Source organism: Galendromus occidentalis, unplaced genomic scaffold, assembly GCF_000255335.2.
Source record: "Galendromus occidentalis unplaced genomic scaffold, Mocc_1.1 scf7180000077464, whole genome shotgun sequence".
NCBI classification, from domain to species: Eukaryota; Metazoa; Arthropoda; class Arachnida; order Mesostigmata; family Phytoseiidae; genus Galendromus; species Galendromus occidentalis.
The window spans coordinates 907,502-925,706 of record NW_003805452.1 but is presented as its reverse complement, the minus strand read 5'-3'; the positions used below and the strand labels follow the sequence as shown (position 1 = coordinate 925,706).

Here is an 18,205-nt window from a genome sequence, read left to right as displayed (position 1 = left end):
CGAGTCCGATTTGAATTCCTCTCGCACGTCATCAGATTCCCTCGTCCGCGGATCGAATCACGCGACTCAGAAACTGAACTATGAGAGGCCGAGGTAGAACAACGATCGGAGGACACTAAAAAGAAACGAACGAGCAAAGCGAGCCACGGAAAATCCAACACTCTTTCGGTTCGGACTGCTCCCTGACGTAGCTGGATCGAAGATCGCGCCGGCGGCGCTTGCGTTGATGATGGTGAACTCTGTGTCCCGATGTCGGACCTCATGAATATGTATAGCGCCCGGTGTCTGCGTTGTTTTCACACCTACATCGAATGGCTCCCGACGGAATAAACCCCGATGAGCTCCGAGCGTGGCCGCTCGTCGAGACAATTGTTTTGGACTTCTTTGACCTTTTTTCGAAGTCGCTCTCCTCTCGAGTCGCGTCAACATATCAATATACAGTATGACGACTTGAGCCCGAGAGATAGGGGCGGGAACGCTCTTTGCGACACGCAAAACCACCACCGCCACGAGCGGTACTCGGAGCGACCGGGAGCGGAGAGCCGTACGTCGAAGCGAAAATCGATACAGCCGAAAGTCCCGAGAACAACGAGAAAATGAGGAAAAGACGAGCCTCAGCTTAATGCGAAGCACAACTGGGCAGATAACGCGGCCATGTGCATTCGTCGCTCAGACTGTGTCATTCGTCCCCGTGTCACTCCAGCCCCCAAACCCTGACTGTCGTTTTCGTCGCTTCTGGCGTGTGCATCAGCTTATCAGTGGAACAACATGTCAAAAGATTCTCGTCTCCTCTCCGACGCAATCTCTCAGTCACTCACAGCTCACAGGCTCTCGTTTCATCGGTAGGGTATCCCGTCGCTTCTGAGTAAGCGTCGCCCTTCGCTGACTGACAAGTCACCGACTGACCTGCATGAAAGTGAAAAGTATCAAAAATTATTACATCACTCACCACGGAGATCGCTCCAAAAGTTGCTTCGAACTGCTGGGCGGGGGATGTTGAGCGCTCTCCTGGTTTTGCCCTCGATGGAAGCGGGAGAACTTTTTTCCCGTGCACCGGACTCGTGAAGTTTCACATGGTTCCACGGGTCAGAAGTATGCCCTCCGAGACGACAATATGATTCGCTGCATGACAAGCACAACGTGCTTCGGACAGCCTCGACGTTATTTCACCCTGACGAGTTTCTCTACTTTTCACTGGAGCACGAATTCACATTCCCGTGCGAAACCTATCGAGCTGGTTATGACAGCTGATCGGAAACAATTATTCACAATTTTCTTTTATGCTGCGTAGGCAAGCTGCTGAACTCGAGAGTTCTGTTCGACTCCCATCAGAATCTACCCGAGCACTGAAGTGCGGTGCCGCTCACGCGAACCTCAACAAAAACCAAAGCGCGAAACCGAGCGTTGTCAACTGCCACCGTGGCAGCCGCGGGGCGCTATCCAGCGAGTTTTCGTTCGGAGATTCCACTTCGGGTGCACGGCGTCAGAGTGGAGAGATGCTCTGTCGTCCTCTCCACTAGACCCCCTCCCTTAGTCCTCCTAGAGGCCCCATCCTCCTCAGGGAATCTCGTTTGGTTGCGGCTCGCTTCGTGGGCTGTCTGACTGACTGACTGACTGGCTGGGAGCAGGCTCGCTCAATAGCTCACTCTACGGCTCCGGGCGGGCAAGCAAGCAGTCTCGGTTCCATTTCCTCTTTCTGTAGCTGCTTGGCAGCCGGTCGCTTGTCCGCTTGGTCGGTCGGTCATATACACTTGCTAGCAAGCAAGCAAGCAATCTGTGAGTGAGTGAGTAGGCAAGCGAGCGAGCGTACATGCATACTCACCCAAACAGCACATTCAGAAGCAGGGAGCCTCTCAATAGACGTCAGCGGCTATCACTCGAGCGATGCCGTTTATCATCTATCTGCATGTATCCGAGCGAGCAGAGCGGGGGGAAGACAGCAAGCGAGCAAGCAAGCAGGAATCGAATATCGACTCGGCTCGCTCGTCGATCCAGCGTTTTCGGCAGAAGGTTGCCCACTCGGAAAAGGCGATCCCCATGTGTTTCGAACTTCTCCGACCGCGCAGGCTTTCGCAATACCAATCTCGGGTCCACACGGCGCGGCGGCCCGCTGTTCGCTGCAAAGTGATCCGATTGCGACGTTGGGCTTCACTGAGAGAATCTGATAGGGAACCCGTGGATATTCGCTGCTAATCGGGAGAGATCCGCAAGCCCATTGAGCGAATGTTGCTTTGCGGTAAAATACTGTGAGTACCGGGGAGATACCGGGAAGTGAGAGGTTCGGTCTCTGATTCGGTCCGGTAACTTGAGGGCTTCCGTGACGCTATCAGGTCTTTTGATGAGTGTAACTCTTGCATGGCGAAGATGTGCAGCGGAGTGTATGCCCGCCCTCTTGTCTCATCGGACAGTTGGGTCATCGCTTTCTGTATGCACGAAGGCGCTCGAATTATTCAACCCTATGAATACTGCGCTCAAATTTGGATTAAGATAGGAATCGGGAATCAGTCCTGAGATCGAGCTCCTTCGTCATGAGTGATCACCGGTCAGACTCCTCCTGAAAATAGAGGCATTCTGCTCGATATTCAGGCACAGGTACCCCTCTGATTGAAATACCCTCCCGGATCGCTCGTGCATCCGAGCGATCTAAGTTCTCCTTGTCGACAATCGAATATGCTTTCTCCATCCGGTCTCCAGCCCCTTTCCGAAGTCTATCGAATCTCTCGGAAGATTTCCAGAATGAGCTGCCCGTTCAACGAATGCAGGATGACGTGGCTAGAGAATGAGCTCTCTGAATACAAGTCGTCCGAATGTGCATGCCGAGTGCTCGGACCTTCATGAGACGATACGTATTGCGTGACTATCACCAGAGAAGACCTATCATTGAAGTGTACGAGGCAGTGGTTCCCAAACTTTTTCTTACCGTCGGAATTCCAAGGGGTTCCGACGGGGTTCCGTAGGTAGACTTTGGGGTTCCGCGGAACCCAGTTTGGCGGACACTGGTATAAGGCATTTGTCAGAGCGAGCTCGTTTCCCCTGATTTGTCCCATCGAGGAGCAGAAAATCTCCCAGACATAGGAGCCTCTGAAGAATTCCGTTGAAGAAGGGATAACTAGAGCCCGTTCGCTGACGCTTCGAGATATTGATGGGTCAAAGGGCTGTGATGTGGTGCTACTTACATTCAAAGGGGTGTCTCCGCTCGACGTTGAGAGCGATTTATGAGTGAGAGGCGGTCACGAGGACACGGCGAGAGATCACTAGGCGCGAGCGGATCGCGCTGTGCGGAATCGTGAAGAGATCTATGATTCAGTTTTGGAAAAGTTGATCCCGAGTATAGATGATCCTATAAGCTGAATAGGATGTAGAATTGTAGTCCGCCCGCATAAGCGGACTGTGGACCGACTATGAGACAGATGAGACGGTATCTTGATGAATCCGCATGAGGAGATCGTTACCTCAGCTATCACTGGAACCTGCGTCGTCCAGGGGATGCTGTGTGGAATCAGCTCTAAGATTCGAGGGCGGTGGCAGCCATGGGGGACCAGAATCGACAGAAATTAAATATGGTCCAAAGATTATCGTTAGTATAAGAAGATTTCACTCTGCGATAAGCGGGGAGCTGGGCGAGATGGGAGAACCTCGTTGCTGCCGTACGAAATTCCTGTATCAGGTGAGCCGCGACCGAGTCGAGAAGCGCGTGACACCGCTCTCCTCGCGCCAACTGCTGAATCGATTCCCATTGATGCGTCTGACCGAGCAACGAGGAAGCCTTCCTGTTTGTGTGTCGTGATGTCTAAGTGTACAAGTTCATTAATACTGAGCGAGTGAACCCGTCCGTGAATCGTTCCTTTCGCGTCTGGAATGAGGTTCTTCAAAAACAACCATCAGCTCGGTCATCGTTGGCTTCGCCTTACTATTATGACTTGTATTCTGCTCGGTGTCAACGCCCAAAGTTGGTACTTCCCGTAAAATTGACGAAAATATCCGCGGCCGATCGGATGTCTCCAGTAGAGCAGGGCATGTGACCGCCTCATCTGAGCCCAAGTTCAGAGATGAGATCGGTAATATTCCAGAAAATCCGGCATTATCGAAGTCGACCCTGGGGCCTTTCATCTTCCTCGAATGTCTGATATCGTTCGCGTATACCCTCGAAGACCACCTGGATCCTTCGCCGATAACAGACGAAAACGGTCAGTATGGCGCAGATGATCTTCCAGAAAGCTCTTCCAAGCTAAAAAATGTATGATCGAACAGCAATGTGAATTTTCCGGATCGGAACGATATGCATGCGCCGATTGTTGAGCCAATCTACTCAGTACCTTTTCGCCTCGAAGAAGTCTACGCCAAGTTGGAATGCGGGGAACGTCTGGTTGCCTTTCAAGCGGAATGCTTCATCTTGTGTCATGGATTCCCCCCTAAAACGGTTTCGCTGCCAGTCAACTCCTCGTGCACAAGCGTATGTTCGGAGATCGAAAGCAAAATATTCTACTTCTTCTATTCCCACCTCAACAATCGGATCGTCGCTTGGGAGAAGCCTCTCGATCCAATAGGGCTCCATCAGGCCTCATAGATTGGGAACTGAATATAATTTTTTCTCAATACAGATAGCTGGATATCAAGGCCTCTGTGAACCTTTCGAAGACCACACTATTTGCGTGGTTGACGACCAAACAATTCTCATCGACGACCTTTATGTGGAATAAAGTATCTGATTTTGTCTCCGTTGAAGTTCGCGAGAATTCATTATTCTTAGATCCCATGGGCTCCATGGAAGACATTTTGCTCTCATAGGGCCGAGGGCTGATTCCCTCGCGAATTCCAGCGCGCAACCTCTCGATGAGCGCCGGTGTTTGGACCTCTCGGAAAACAGAGCAGAAGATGAATCGCCGGTCCTGAAGATTTGTAGCGTTTCGGTCGAAGTCACACAACGGAACAGATAGCGATTCCTGCCAAGTGACGCACAAATTATCATCGCGACGAGCGATAGCGCCGGAAAGCCTCAAATTCCGAGAACTCCACAGGCACCTCTCGTTTCCGAATGCCATCAGATAGGCTCACAGCAGGGTTTTTCGACAAACCTTGCTGTGACGTCGCCGATTCGGATAGCTTCAGACAAAAGCTGTGAGTCTACGACTTTCCAGCACCTCGAGATCTACTCTTGAACTCTTTCCTAGAGTCCGCAAGAAAACTGGCGCAAAATGTTCGAGAAATCGGAGCCTTGCGATGGAGAATCGAATTGCAACGCCTGTCTCCACTGTGCTCTGCTCCGAAAAAATCGAGAATGTTTAGTTTCTGATCTGCATCCATATTTCGAACGATGACCTCATGATGCGCATCTTCACCATGGAACCCGAGGTGCTCATTCTTGAATTACAGGCTCACGCATTTTCCCGAGACCGGAGCGAAGAAGTTCAGAGATTCACAACCATCACAGCGATGGAAGATGGTAGTCTAGGTGTTGGGATGCGATGTCAGAGGCTGGTAACCTAACTCGACGGTTGTGCACAGTGGGAGAGTGTACATTTCACAAGTCACAATTTGCTGAGGTCATTGAGGGATCTTGATTCATAAACGCAGAATTCGAAAGTTTTACTCTCACCGCGAGCTAAGCGGGGAAACAAATGATGGGAACATTGAGGGAGCCGACGGATAGCTGGATGCAAAGAACGTGTAATAATCGAGTTCGTAGAGCAGTCCAGACAACAGTTTCAGGTCCGCCTTCTTCGAGCTCTTACAGTTACTCTATCCCAAGCGGGAGATCCGGCTTCCGATCGGTTCCTACGGAAACAGGGAGGGCTGAAGTCCCGTTCATGAGGGATCTTTTGTCCCAAGCGGCCTCATTCCGGGAGGGGATTCCGTTCCTCTCGGAACCGTTAGGGAATGTCAAAGTTCTTTACCTGATGATAAGCATATGACACTATAGGGGCGGGTCTTTCCGTCGGTACTTTCCGCGGATTGCACCTCTCCAGGAAAATGCCAGATTCCTCGCGCCCATCTTCGACAGCAGGAATCCGTGCGCAGTCCCTAAAGATGGTCAGAACATGCTTTGAAAAACCGTCTAGCGTCGACCCTTCGGTGAGCACCTCTACCGTCATGTCGACCATGGTCGTCTCCAAGAACATGATCCAGAAAGCATGCCGGCAGGTCCTATGGTCCGAGAATAGCCAACATCCATCCGTCCAGGACGATGTACGCGCGTCGGAGCGGCTTTGGCACTTGTTTCCGAAATTCTTCTTGCCTTCAAGCTCACTCAACGGTGATTCTCTTTTTCGCTCCGTGATCCGCGCGTAATGGCTCTTGTTGCCGATCTTCCTTTTAACTTTGTCTCCGCTTGCACTTCTCGTCTCAGGAAGTCTTCGCTGTTTGTCTGGCTGGTGGACCGACTAGCCGGGTGGCTGATTTTCGGCAAGTTTTGGTTGTTGGCCGACGACAAAACCGAAGCGGCAGATTTCACTGACTGGTGACAACGCACAGTGCTCCGTTGCGCAACGATGACCGAATAGCGTCGTTAAAATAAATTTACCGGATGACGTTGTTCGCTACTAGACTATGTCTAGCTGATATTACCACGACCGTGATGTATGTATTATTGCTAACATCGACTTATACGTCGGTCGGCTCTTTTGCCCCTTAGCAGCGATGGGTCTGAATTATTTTCCGATAGTCCGACTCCTCCTCGACCGTAGCCATGGGATAGGAAGCGGTTCGCCGTCTGCATTGAAGCTCCGAATAGCAGAGAGAATGGCAACCCGTGAACCTGGGCCCAGAATGAATTTTCCGTATGATTCCAAATCGCAGGAGTCGAAAACAAATCTGAATGAGAGCACCCTACGTAAGCTTGACATCACTGCGCTACTTTCTCATGTTACGGTGCCGTCATTGTTGTTTTTGATATCATTGGTGTTTTTGTTGTTGTCGCTTGTGATAATGATGTAGCTGCCGATGACCGCGACGACTCGGACCGAAGCCGTTGTTGCCGATGTCGCCGTTTTCGGAACCACCGTCGCCGTCACCACGGCCACCGCCGCCGCCGCCACCGCCTTCACCAAAACCACCTTCGACCAGCTGCGCGCTTCCGAAAACCGAGCCACGGGTCTCAAGAAATCGAATCGAAGAAGACAGTCTGCGAGTGAGCGAACAAACGAGCCCTTTCCGCAGGGACCGCATTGCTCGTTTACCCCAATATAAGAAAGCCGAGCCTGCTTGAAGACATAGCAGCAACGGAACCTGTTCAAAAGATGACGTTCAAAGTCGTTTCGAGCTTCCTCTGTGTCCTGTTTGTTGTGTCCGCCGCGCGTAAGTGAACCAGATTCTCCTGCTGTGCTCGTGCTTGTTGTACGTGGCGGCTCCGTGCTGTTTGTCTGATTATCGGATTGCGCGGATCGCAATCATGTGTGTCTCGACTGTCAGACGCTCGTGCCCTAATCGCTGAGGATTATTTGAATTGTTCCACATTTGAGGAAAAGGGAGAATCCGCGGCTGAAGAGAATGCTCGCCTCGGATGAATCCTTCAGTCAGCGATCTGAGACGTGAAAGTGGAAATTCCTTTCGGGGGCGAGTGCAGATCACTCGGATGCTCTTCGCCGCGAGCATGCATGCCAGGAAATCCGATTCCCCCATTTACCTCCTTTTCCGGGTGGCCCCCATTACCCCATTCGCGCCATTGTAACAAGATCCATGACGTAGAGTCCGGAATCCGGAATCGCAAGCTCTGATGCCGATCACGGAGAGAAGAACTCGGACTGCTCGAATCATGAAAGCCGTCCAGTTCCATGGGTGACGGCGACGGATTTTCACTTCCCCCAAGAACTTGTATTTGTGTGCGTGTGCGTATTTTTGCTCGGTTGCAGCTTGTGTTACATAACATTACATAGCAACGAAGCGTTTCAAACATTTCAGGTGGCCAAAGCGACGACTTCCGCGATGATCCGCTCGAGCAGTCAAGTACGTTCTAAATCGCTTTCCCTGTCCTACGACGTTTGCAACTTTGTGAAATTCGATCGACAGATGTCAGATCACTGATGCCGATTAGTCGTTGCTCAAGCATGGACCGCATGAACGAAGAAATGGAATATGAATTATATATTTCCGAATATCTCATCGCTTGGTGGCCGACGACGGAACGACCCTGTGACGGATTCGGGCGAACGACTTCTTCTCATCCATTCTGTGATCCCTAGGAGATTGCTTCGAGAAAGTGCACTTCGACTTCAGCCGCAGAATCACGGATGGTGCCCAACGCGAACTCGGATTGATCATGGGAGATATTTCTGATGCCGAAGAGAAGCGAGTCAACCCGAAGGAGAAGGGAGCGGTTTTGAAACACTTCAGCTTGGTTCTCAAAAGAACTGAATACGTCGCCATGGTGAGAATGCTCGTTGGCTGTCGAAATCAGAATCGACTCAAAGACTCCGTGAAGCCGAGGAGCTTAAGTCGATCTTGGGAATATAGTGATACGACGGAAAGATGATGGGGATGAGTCATCTCAAGTAACTCATTTTCGTCCTTGACAGGAAAACAAGTCCTTCTCCCCGGAAGATAAAGTGCAGATTAAGGCCTTCATCAAACACCTCAAAGTTTGTATCGAATGAGTTTGACTTCCTTCTAATTGAGGAGAGATTGCTCGCGATTGCCGCTCCATTCAAACAACAATGCTCGTTCCTACAGAACTGCATCTACGGCTCCGCTTGATCCTGGCGACTTGATGGATTCTGGATTGGTGAATTATTTCCTTGAAGTTGAAGAATGATCCTCAGAGTGGAGTTTGTTTTGCGGGTCAGAATAAACTGTACTTGGAGGCGAACCAACTCATTTCATGCGCCTTCACTGCCTGTAGGGGTGGGAAGCGATATCATTTTTCGATGTTCTCTTTTTTGTACGGATACTCATGTCTCATGTCTGTCGGATCGGATTAATCCCTCGCTAAACGTCCCGCGGATCTGCGCACTGCCCCTTTCGCCGCTGACACATTCTCCATCTTTCTCGACGGTCGTTCGATCTAGGGTTTCATCTTCCCGACGCTGCCCGATCTCTCGAATTTGGACTGCATCCCTACTCTCTCAATCGGCAACCCATCAATGCCCAGTTGAGTAGGAGTCCAGGAGATTCTCGTGGTGTTTGCAAGATCGAGATATATTCGTTTTCAGGGAAATTTAAAGAGCTCTGACCATAAAATGAAAGCTCAACGAGATTTTGAGCTGAGCTAAAATAAGCGATGTTCCAATAATATCTTTCCCGGACGGATCTCTGTTCTTCTTGCTCGACAACCTCTTTTCCATCCCGAGTTTCGCATTGATAAACACGGGAAATGAATGGGAAGTATCGGAACCTCCCCGGAGCCGCCGGATCGGCATCCGCGAGAGAACACGACGCATTGATGAAGGTTGGAAAAACTGCCAGAAACCCCAGCGGAAACGCGCAGGGAGCTAGAATGTTCATTCTGATCCCCTTGATCTCTGAAACGCGTGTCTCCCATCACGAAGGAGAGTCTCAGCTCAGAGACCACCCGGGACAGTTGTCGTTCTCGGATCAACGGGGAATCAAGAAGATCAACTGAAGACAAGGGAAGCGCGTAGTTTCCCCATGCGTTGTTGAGCACGCTATGCGTGGAGCGTGCACGTCGGATTGAAAGGTCTTCAGTCGCTCTGGTTGCACGTCTGCGTCGCGACGCAAACACGGTGATAGGGTCAACAAGAGATCGCGTACTTTTCTCCCAAAGCCCTCCTCGAAGTGCTCGCGCGGTGAAAGTTCGAGACCTTGAAAGCACGGCGATTCCCGAAGTTGAGAAGCCTCGTTATTGTCATTTCTTTAATCGAAGTGTTGGAACGATAGAAACTCAAAACGGGGAACATGAGTGAGTATCCGCATGTATTCAGCGTTCGTGACGTCTCCCGTCGAGGATCGAGACCGGATTCAGGAGTGCTCAGAGGGTCAGGGTGCTTGAGATTTCGAAAATACCTCCACCTCCGAGCATCCTTATATAAATCATCGCAGAAACGATAACGAACATTGCAGATTGCGCTGCCTTTTGGAAGGGATTCGGTCGACACATAAAACGAGGTCGAGATTTTAACATGGCAAGAGCCCTGCCGAGACAAAGACCGCGTCGTGAAACCGTCTACGGCGAGATCTATGATCCGGCAGAGGATCGCGAAGAGCTCCCCAAGCCTCCGGCTAAGACTCAAGAGCAAATGGATATGCTGATGAATAGAATTAGGACAACCGCCTTCCTGAAGGAAATCGATGAGCCGCGTCTGAAGGCAGCCCTTTCACACATGACCAGGAGAGAGGTGAAACCAGGAGAGATCATCATGAGACAGGGAGATTTAGGCGATCATTTCTACGTGGTCGAGAAGGGCGAGTTCCAGACTTACGTCAGGGCCGAGGATGACGACCCCATCTGTTTCGGGGACCCCGATAAGACTTACAAGGACGACGGCTGCTTCGGCGAACTCGCCCTGCTCTACATGGAGACCCGAGAGTTTACCGTGAAAGCCGTCACTGCCGGTGTCATCTGGCAGATCGCTCGTAGACTCTACACTCGAGTGGTTGTTAAAATGGCCTATTTGAGAAGGCAACGCTACATGAAGTACCTCGACAGTGTCTTCATGTTGAGCACGGTCGAGCCCTACGAGAAAGTCCGTCTTTGCGACGCCTTCGAACCCAGAGTCTTCAAGAAGGGAGAAACCATCATGAAAGAGGGCGGCCCCGCCGACGGAATGTATTTCGTCGAGGAAGGCGAAGTGGAGCTCAAGAGGAAGGACAAAACCCAAGTTCTTGATAAGGGCACTTACTTCGGAGAGCATGCGCTGCTCGTGAAGACTCCGAGAGAAGAAACCGCCGTTGCGAAATCCGACGAGGTCATATGCGCTTTCCTCGAAGCGGAGGCCCTCGATCGCCTGCTCGGAAAGCTGAACGACCTGCTGAAGAGAGATAAAGCCATCTGCAAGAGAGTAGCCCAGCAGCTTTTCAAATCCGACACCATCCCGGCCGATAAACTCAGATAAATTGCCAATGGCCCCGGGACTATCCGATTCTACTACGTCCTCGCATAGTCTCTCCTTGCAGAAATCAGGGTTCATAATCATTAGGAATACGAATTTTTGTGCCATCCATGTTCGTAGAATTCGACGACGTCACAACGCATTCGGCGATGAAACGGATATTTTATCCCCAACATGATCCCTTAGATCCTTAGTAGTCTCTCATGTCGACCGACCCTTACACCGGGAATCTTTGTCGTGTTTTCCTTTAATGATGAACGATGTGCAAAGCTCAATCGCTCTAGTTTGTATTTATTTCACTTGACAAGATTTTCTCGTATGCCCCAGCCCATACAGCGGACATTTCTGACCCTGACAGTCTTCTCCGAGGAGCCGGTGGATCATTGTAATCATCCATCAGACAAGAGATGAATTGGTCCTACTGGGCTCATTGCTGAAGTAATTGTATATTCATTTATAGTGAGGAGCGCTCAAGATTTCCATGTGGAAATCCGTGAGCCATGATGACTGCGTGGCAGATTGAACGATGAAGATATGATTTGACCTTTAAGTGTTTTGGAAGCGCTACGTGCGTTGTGGCATGAGAGCATCTATTGATTGAACGTGTTCGAGGGACAACCGAGTCTAGAATCTTATGGAAAGTGGTGAGAACAGAGTGAAGAAGCAAATAAATTTGAAGAACGATTCTTAACTCTCTATCCTGATTTGATTGAAGACGCGAGTCATCGTGCTACATTCGGTCGACTCGTGCTTCGGTGCGGCTCTCAGACGGCATCTAGGAAAGGGAAAACTTTCTGACATCTTTCTCTACATCCGAGACTATTCGAAACTGTGGTGTTATCATTGATGACAAGGATTCCTTCCCCACTCGAATAATTCGGCCAAGTCACTCCGCGAAGCTGAGGGACGGCATCGGACTTCGCGAAGTCGGCAAGCATTTTCACTGAATCCATGCTGAATTGCTTGTCGTCGGCATCCAGTGGCGTCTCGCCGGAGAACGCCAAACACGAACCGAACATGTGGATGAATGGCGAACCGTGGAACGCACCGAGGAGCTCGGGATCGTTCATACCAGGAAGAATTCCTTTCGTTTTCATGGTCCTCTCGAATCTGTACACGAATACGTTCTTGTGAACGCTGGAGTATTCCTTCACAAAATGATCCGTGGGACACGCGAAGGTGCCGTCGGTTATGAAATCAGAGATGTCGTGGAAGTGGTTGACAGACTTCCCGAAGTACGTCTGAGTCACGGCGGCCTTGACCTCTTTTTTATCGAAATCGAGCGGATACACGAGATTCTTGGACATTTTCTCGCTCAAAGCGACAAACTCAGTTTCGGTTTCGACCTTCTGAGCCTCCGGTACCATCGCGGCAAACATCGTTCCCTCATCTTTGGTAACACCGATGATCATACGAACGTCTGGGAACTTGTCTGGATTCTCCTGGACGTATTTGGTCGGGTCGACCGGGACGAATTTGCCATCGACGGTGGGAATGAAAGTGAAGATCGAGCTAGTCTCGAGATCGGAAGATAAATCTATCAATCGAGTGGCGTTGACGTTGCGCAGACAGCTAAGCATTTTCCCACCTTCGGTGCCGCATCCAACTTTGCCAGCGATCTCCTTCATTCGGTTCAGAGTGTAATCCTGGGTCATGATGCTTGTGCGTGACATGACTCCAGCGTCCATAAAAACACCTCTGAAGAGATTCTTGCCACGGACGAGAGGTGACGCTAGCAGAGCGGCAACCGAGATGGAGCCAGCACTGACCCCTACGAGAGTGACCCGATGCGGGCAGCCCCCAAACGCGGCGATGTTCTCGTGAACCCACTCCAGAGCAAGGAGCTGGTCGAAGAAGCCGAGGTTCCCAGGAGCGAGATCTTTCATGTCGGCGAAACCGAAGATTCCGAGACGATAGTTGATGCTGACCACGATAACATCACCTAATGCGACCATCGGTTTCGCGTTGTAACTCTCGTCGGAAGAGCTCCCCTCAGTAAAAGCTCCCCCATGGATCACGAACAAGACCTGATGGGATTGTCGACAGCTTAGACATATGCCAACCAGTTTCGCTCATCGCTTTGTGAGGTCGATGCTTGCGGAATTTCAGATTCCGAAGCTAGAAACGGAGTGATTTCAGGAGGATTTTCTCGTACGAACGAAATCAGAGGAATTCATCGTTTGTCAACATTAGCGGGCTCGGACAGAACTTACGGCTTTTTTCGCGTCCGCCTGAGTTCCCGCTTTGCGGAAAACGTTCAGGTAGAGACAATCTTCAGATTCCACAGCGCTTGCGGGTCGCGACGTGGACTTACTTTCACGTTGGTGACATTTCGACGAGAATTGACTTGCGTTCAACTCGCCAACTGGACCGAAAACTTGCGGGTAAGCGAAACGAAGATCTCCGAGAGGAGGTTTCGCGTAGGGTATACCAAGGAACGACTCGACTTCCACATCTTCGAAAGAATCGCTTCTACCAGAGATGGTTCCAAAGGAGCTATTCACAAAGGGCTCGCAGTCGACGGATCCGACAAAGGCGGCAGCTACCGCCAGTAAGCACACCACGGGGGCCATTCGCTCCGGGCTCAGCTGCTGATCCAGAGGCAAATGAGCATAACACTGTGAAATAAACTCCCAGACTCGCTGGTTGTTATTGGAAGTAGTTAGGAGAGAAGGTCTCCGACGATCAAGGTGAGCTATTCACTGCGCGATGATGTCGCGACTCGAAAGATTCATTGAATAGGATTGACAAAAGGAAGTGCCAGACTATGATGAGAGACCAGATGTTGCCTGCAACGAGTTGTAGACGTGGAGACGAGCTAGAGATGTCACTGGGATTGTACTGCAAGCGCCACTCTGCAGTGACGAACTCATTTGACAGATCGCGATATTTCGTCGGCGTGGTTCACCCGACAAGTCCTCAGAAGTGGGCCAGAAGACTTGACATTCCCTTCCCACTTCGAAGTATTCGACTGAATCTCCACGGGCCGGAATATGGAGTCTCGATGCTCAGTGATGTGCCGCATCTCTCCGGAAGCGACTGCCTATAGTAATAATATTGTCGGGGTATGCGAGTGGCCCCGTGAATGTCGATAAGGGAAGGAGACATCATTGGACTCTCGAGCTGTTTTCCAGTGATCTCTTCATCAAAGGCTGCACCGATTGAGATTGATGGGAGCATGCGTTGCGCAGACGATGAATCGGGCCAGAGAGAAGAGGCGTACGTTGCCTCTTCATATCATTTTCGTTCTCGCTATCGGTGGTGGAGTTTGAGAGCGTGTGTCTGGAAAGGGCTGAGGGTACAAGTCCGATACCAGAGATGCGAGCCCTACGGTACGCTGAGTTCGGTGGGTTATACGGTTCGGGATAAGTGATATGTCACATTGTTGCTCTCCCATCGTATTATTTGATCCCGAGACACACCAGCAGCTCGGAGCTCGGAGGAGTCCACGCCCATATATGAATAACTCCGGAGCAATCTCCCTCTCGCTCAGGCAATCGGCAGAGAGCTGGAGCTTTCACCGATTCGCAGCCCCGCTGTAGAGCCCGTGATGGCCGGGTCCAGGGGGAAGGTCCCCCCTCCCCCGATTGGAGCGGGCTCGATTACGATAGATCCTGTCCTACAGGACCAGCCGCGGTGTACCGAAAAGCGGTCCGATAACTCAGGTGTTCCAATCGAAGAGGTTGGCTAAGTTGGGAAGGAATCGACTAGCTTCCTGACCAGTATGGTCCGATGACTCAAATGGTCTCTTCAAACGGTAAACAGTTCCCTTTGCGGTCGATATTGTGCCCCGGGAGAAATGTCGCTGCCGAGGAGCGGGAGTTACAGCGAGCAGCACCTTTCTTAATATCCTCCCTCTTTTTCACAGATGATCAGACCGCCGGTGCTGCTGCTGAATACCTACAATATTTCGCGTGTAGAACTGCTCACGGGATCTAATGATGGGCGCGGTAATCTTTTCTCGTGTCAGGCTCCGCGTGACATCCACGAGACAGCTGGCGACTGTTCTCGCGCAAGATCACTCCATCAGGAAGAGGGCAAGGGATGCTCTCTTTCCATCAGCCCCAGACTGCAATCGTGAAAACTCTTGATCCGGAGTTTGGGAGGTTCGCTGATACCTTCCCTTCATCGCTGCTCTTCGGCGGACCAAGGAGCTTGGTACTCAGATCTGGTTCACAGAATTCCTTTCGGAGGCATCGAGAAGATGGCAAAAGCCCGTCGACACCTCCGTTAAAATGCCCGTCGGATGATACAGTGTCTGGATCCTGTGTCATGAGGAAGGGCAGCGTATCTCGAGGGAAAGAGCTGTGATAATAATTTCTTACATAATTGAGAAGCCCGCCACGAGGAGCAAAGTCCGTGAAAACTCTCCTCCCTGGAGTCTGGAACCTGGCGGAGGGGAAGCTTGCTATTCCCTAATCGCGGCAAGAGCTAGGGGTTTTTGTCCCGATGGGTTCCTGTATGGAGCCACCGCATCTGGTAAGACCATCGTGACGGGCTCTCGGAGCGCATCAGAGGAGGATAGTAAGCAAGAAAACTGTCGAGATTTCATCGTCTGCCCTCTAGTTCTCATGCAAGACACTCTTCAGAGGGCAGGCTGTTTCGTCCATCAGCTTCATTCGCAGATTGCCTCTCCTCCTCGATTCAGGGAGGATTCTCCCCGCGCTCACGGGACCATCTTCGGCGATGCAAAATGGATTGCCTTTCTTCGTCAGGGCGCCGACATTCTCCGTGGGATGCTGGTCAGAGCCGCAGAACATTCCTCGAGTTGTAAAGATCCAACGCGCTGCTCATTCGGTATGACGTCTCCGCATAGGACGACAGCGGAAGGAATCCTGCTGATTTTCTGCCATTCCACTTCGGCTATTCTACTACTCGCCATACCAATAACTGTAACATTATAAGTTGGGCAGAGGATTCGGCGCGGTCGCACCAAAAGCCGTGAATTTCCACGATATCTCCGGGCGATCCTCCGAAGAATGTCTTTGGGGGCGGGGAATGCCGAGAATTTTCAGAATAATACCGTGAATGACTCCCAACGTAAGTTATAAGCCAATGCGAAATCGAACCCCGATTGCACCAGAACGAATGTCTGGAGAGCTTGAGGGACCATCTGATGCCCTTCCGTGTGGACTACATGGGATGCAAAGCCCAGCCCTGAGGAATCTATAATGTTATTCTTCGTTCACCTGCCTCCTGATTCGGATGCTCATGCAGTGAATTCGACGGTGTGCTCAAGGCGGAGCGGAATCGCTCAGTAAAAGACGTAACTGAGAGCTGAATGCCGATATTTTCTGTGTACGACTGATGTATCCGGGCACCGAGCATTCTTCCCAATCTTCTGGCGAGAGGAGTCCGCATCAATCTGGAGAATCTTCATTGATGGTGAATACTCATTCTTCGACACATGTAAGTGCAAGCGCGTCTGGAACATCGAGTTCTCGATAATGTCGCCTGCCCTCAGAGGAGCCCGGAATCTGTTAGACCCGGAAGTGCGCGTGAGATGAGAATGAGTGGTGAAAACACTGGAAGAAAAATCTCCCGGTGAATAGGTTCGTTCACTCTCCAGATTTAGACAGCGGGAGAACTCCGTCTATCGTGTGAGCATTACGGGAGGAATTCACGACTCAATTTTTATTGGACTCCCTTCTCGAACTCAGATCTGGTGCCTGCTTTCACACTGATGTACCAAAAAAACTTTTTCGGGCTGTACCACACAGCCAAGGTTTAACGTCCCGGGGGCTGTTATTCACATTGCTTCCGAGGACGGATCCATAGAGTAAATGTACCCAGGAGGATCAGGGCCTGCATAATTTTCCGGCAGCAGGGATCGAACCTACACCGATGTACCAGGCTTCCCATGAGTGCCCCTCCATGAAATCTTCGAGCTCGTGACCTCGGAAGCGCTAAGCGTTTTCGAGGAACGGGAATATCTTCTCGCATCGGTCCTCATGGACAAGATCTCTCTTTATCGTAGGCTTGTCGTCGATGATGAGAATGCCTTCTCCCTTGGAATAATTCGGCCAGGTAACTCCGCGGAACTTGGGAGCGTTCTCGAAGTTCAAAAAGTTCACCAGCAATTCGACCGAGTCCTTGGCAAATTGCACGTCTTCCGGCTCCAGAGGTCCATCGATGTCTTCTTTTGGGGTGACCAAGTACGAACCGAAGAAATTCGCGAATGGTGAACCGTGGTAGGCACCCACGTTATCCGGGCCGAATTTCAAGTATTTCCGCTTCATGACTTTTTCGAAGTTATACACAAAAACGTTCTTGTGAGTCTTCGCATAATTCTTGACGAATGCATTCGAGGGACATATGAAGGTGCCGTCCGCAATGAGCTCAGCAACGTCTTCGTAATGATCTGCTGACTTTCCAAAATAAGTTCGAATCAGGGAATCTTTCGCATCCTCGGTCTCCAAGGTGAGCGGATACAGAAACCCTCGGGAAATCTCCTTAGCCAATTCGATGAAATCCGTTTCATTCTTCAGCGTTTTCACCGCTGGATAGAAACCGGTGAACAGACTACCCTCATTCTTCGCAACTCCGACAATCATTCTGACGTCCGCGAACTTGTCGGACTTCTCCTGGGTATCCTTGCTAGGCTCTAACGCGATGAATTTCCCGTCGACTGTCGGCGTAAATGTGAGAATCGGACTTGACTCCGGATCAGACGATGCATCTGTCAGTAGTGTGGCGTTCATCTCACGCAGACAGCTGAGCATCCTCTCGCCCTCAGCAGTTCCGCAACCGATTTTCGCTGCGATGTCTTTCACTTTCCGGAAGGATATATCTTGAGTCATGACCGTGGTCCGCGACATCACACCAGCATCCATAATGGCTTGCTTGAAGAGATTCTTACCCCGGATCAGAGGCGTGTTCACGAGGGCACTCACCGACATCGCACCGGCGCTGACGCCCAGCAGCGTGACTCTCTCTGGATCGCCCCCGAAAGAAGCGATGTTGTCATGAACCCACTCGAGCGCAAGCAGCTGATCGAATAAACCGAGATTTCCGGGCGCCAGATCCTTCATGTCAGCGAAACCGAGGATTCCAAGTCGGTAGTTGATGGTTACCACGATCACGTCGCCAGTCGCCGTGACTGGAAGTCCGCTGTAGAAAGCCTGCGAGGCGGATCCCACGCAGAACGCTCCCCCATGGATCACGAATATTACCTGAGAAGGATTCATAGATGAAGAAAATTCGAG

General features: G+C 51.0%; 3 protein-coding genes across 3 annotated transcripts; 2 read left to right on the top strand and 1 right to left on the bottom strand.

Moving 5' to 3' along the window:
- The first annotated feature begins 7,214 nt into the window (after positions 1-7,214).
- LOC100901734 (uncharacterized) lies at positions 7,215-8,806 on the top strand. Its single transcript, XM_003744312.1, has 5 exons — positions 7,215-7,293; positions 7,897-7,941; positions 8,178-8,362; positions 8,511-8,573; positions 8,665-8,806. Exons 1-5 carry the CDS (start codon positions 7,236-7,238, stop codon positions 8,686-8,688), a joined length of 375 nt encoding a protein of 124 aa, XP_003744360.1. The 5' UTR covers positions 7,215-7,235; the 3' UTR covers positions 8,689-8,806.
- An 807-nt stretch (positions 8,807-9,613) lies between these two features.
- Positions 9,614-11,691, top strand: LOC100898423 (cAMP-dependent protein kinase type II regulatory subunit). The gene is made up of 2 exons (XM_018639943.1): positions 9,614-9,850; positions 10,012-11,691. Exons 1-2 carry the CDS (start codon positions 9,847-9,849, stop codon positions 11,001-11,003), a joined length of 996 nt encoding a protein of 331 aa, XP_018495459.1. The 5' UTR covers positions 9,614-9,846; the 3' UTR covers positions 11,004-11,691.
- On the bottom strand, positions 11,279-13,617 carry LOC100901594 (cholinesterase 1). Its single transcript, XM_003744311.3, has 2 exons — positions 13,214-13,617; positions 11,279-13,027 (listed from the first exon to the last, which is right to left on the bottom strand). Exons 1-2 carry the CDS (start codon positions 13,571-13,573, stop codon positions 11,765-11,767), a joined length of 1,623 nt encoding a protein of 540 aa, XP_003744359.1. The 5' UTR covers positions 13,574-13,617; the 3' UTR covers positions 11,279-11,764.
- Positions 13,618-18,205: the final 4,588 nt, after the last annotated feature.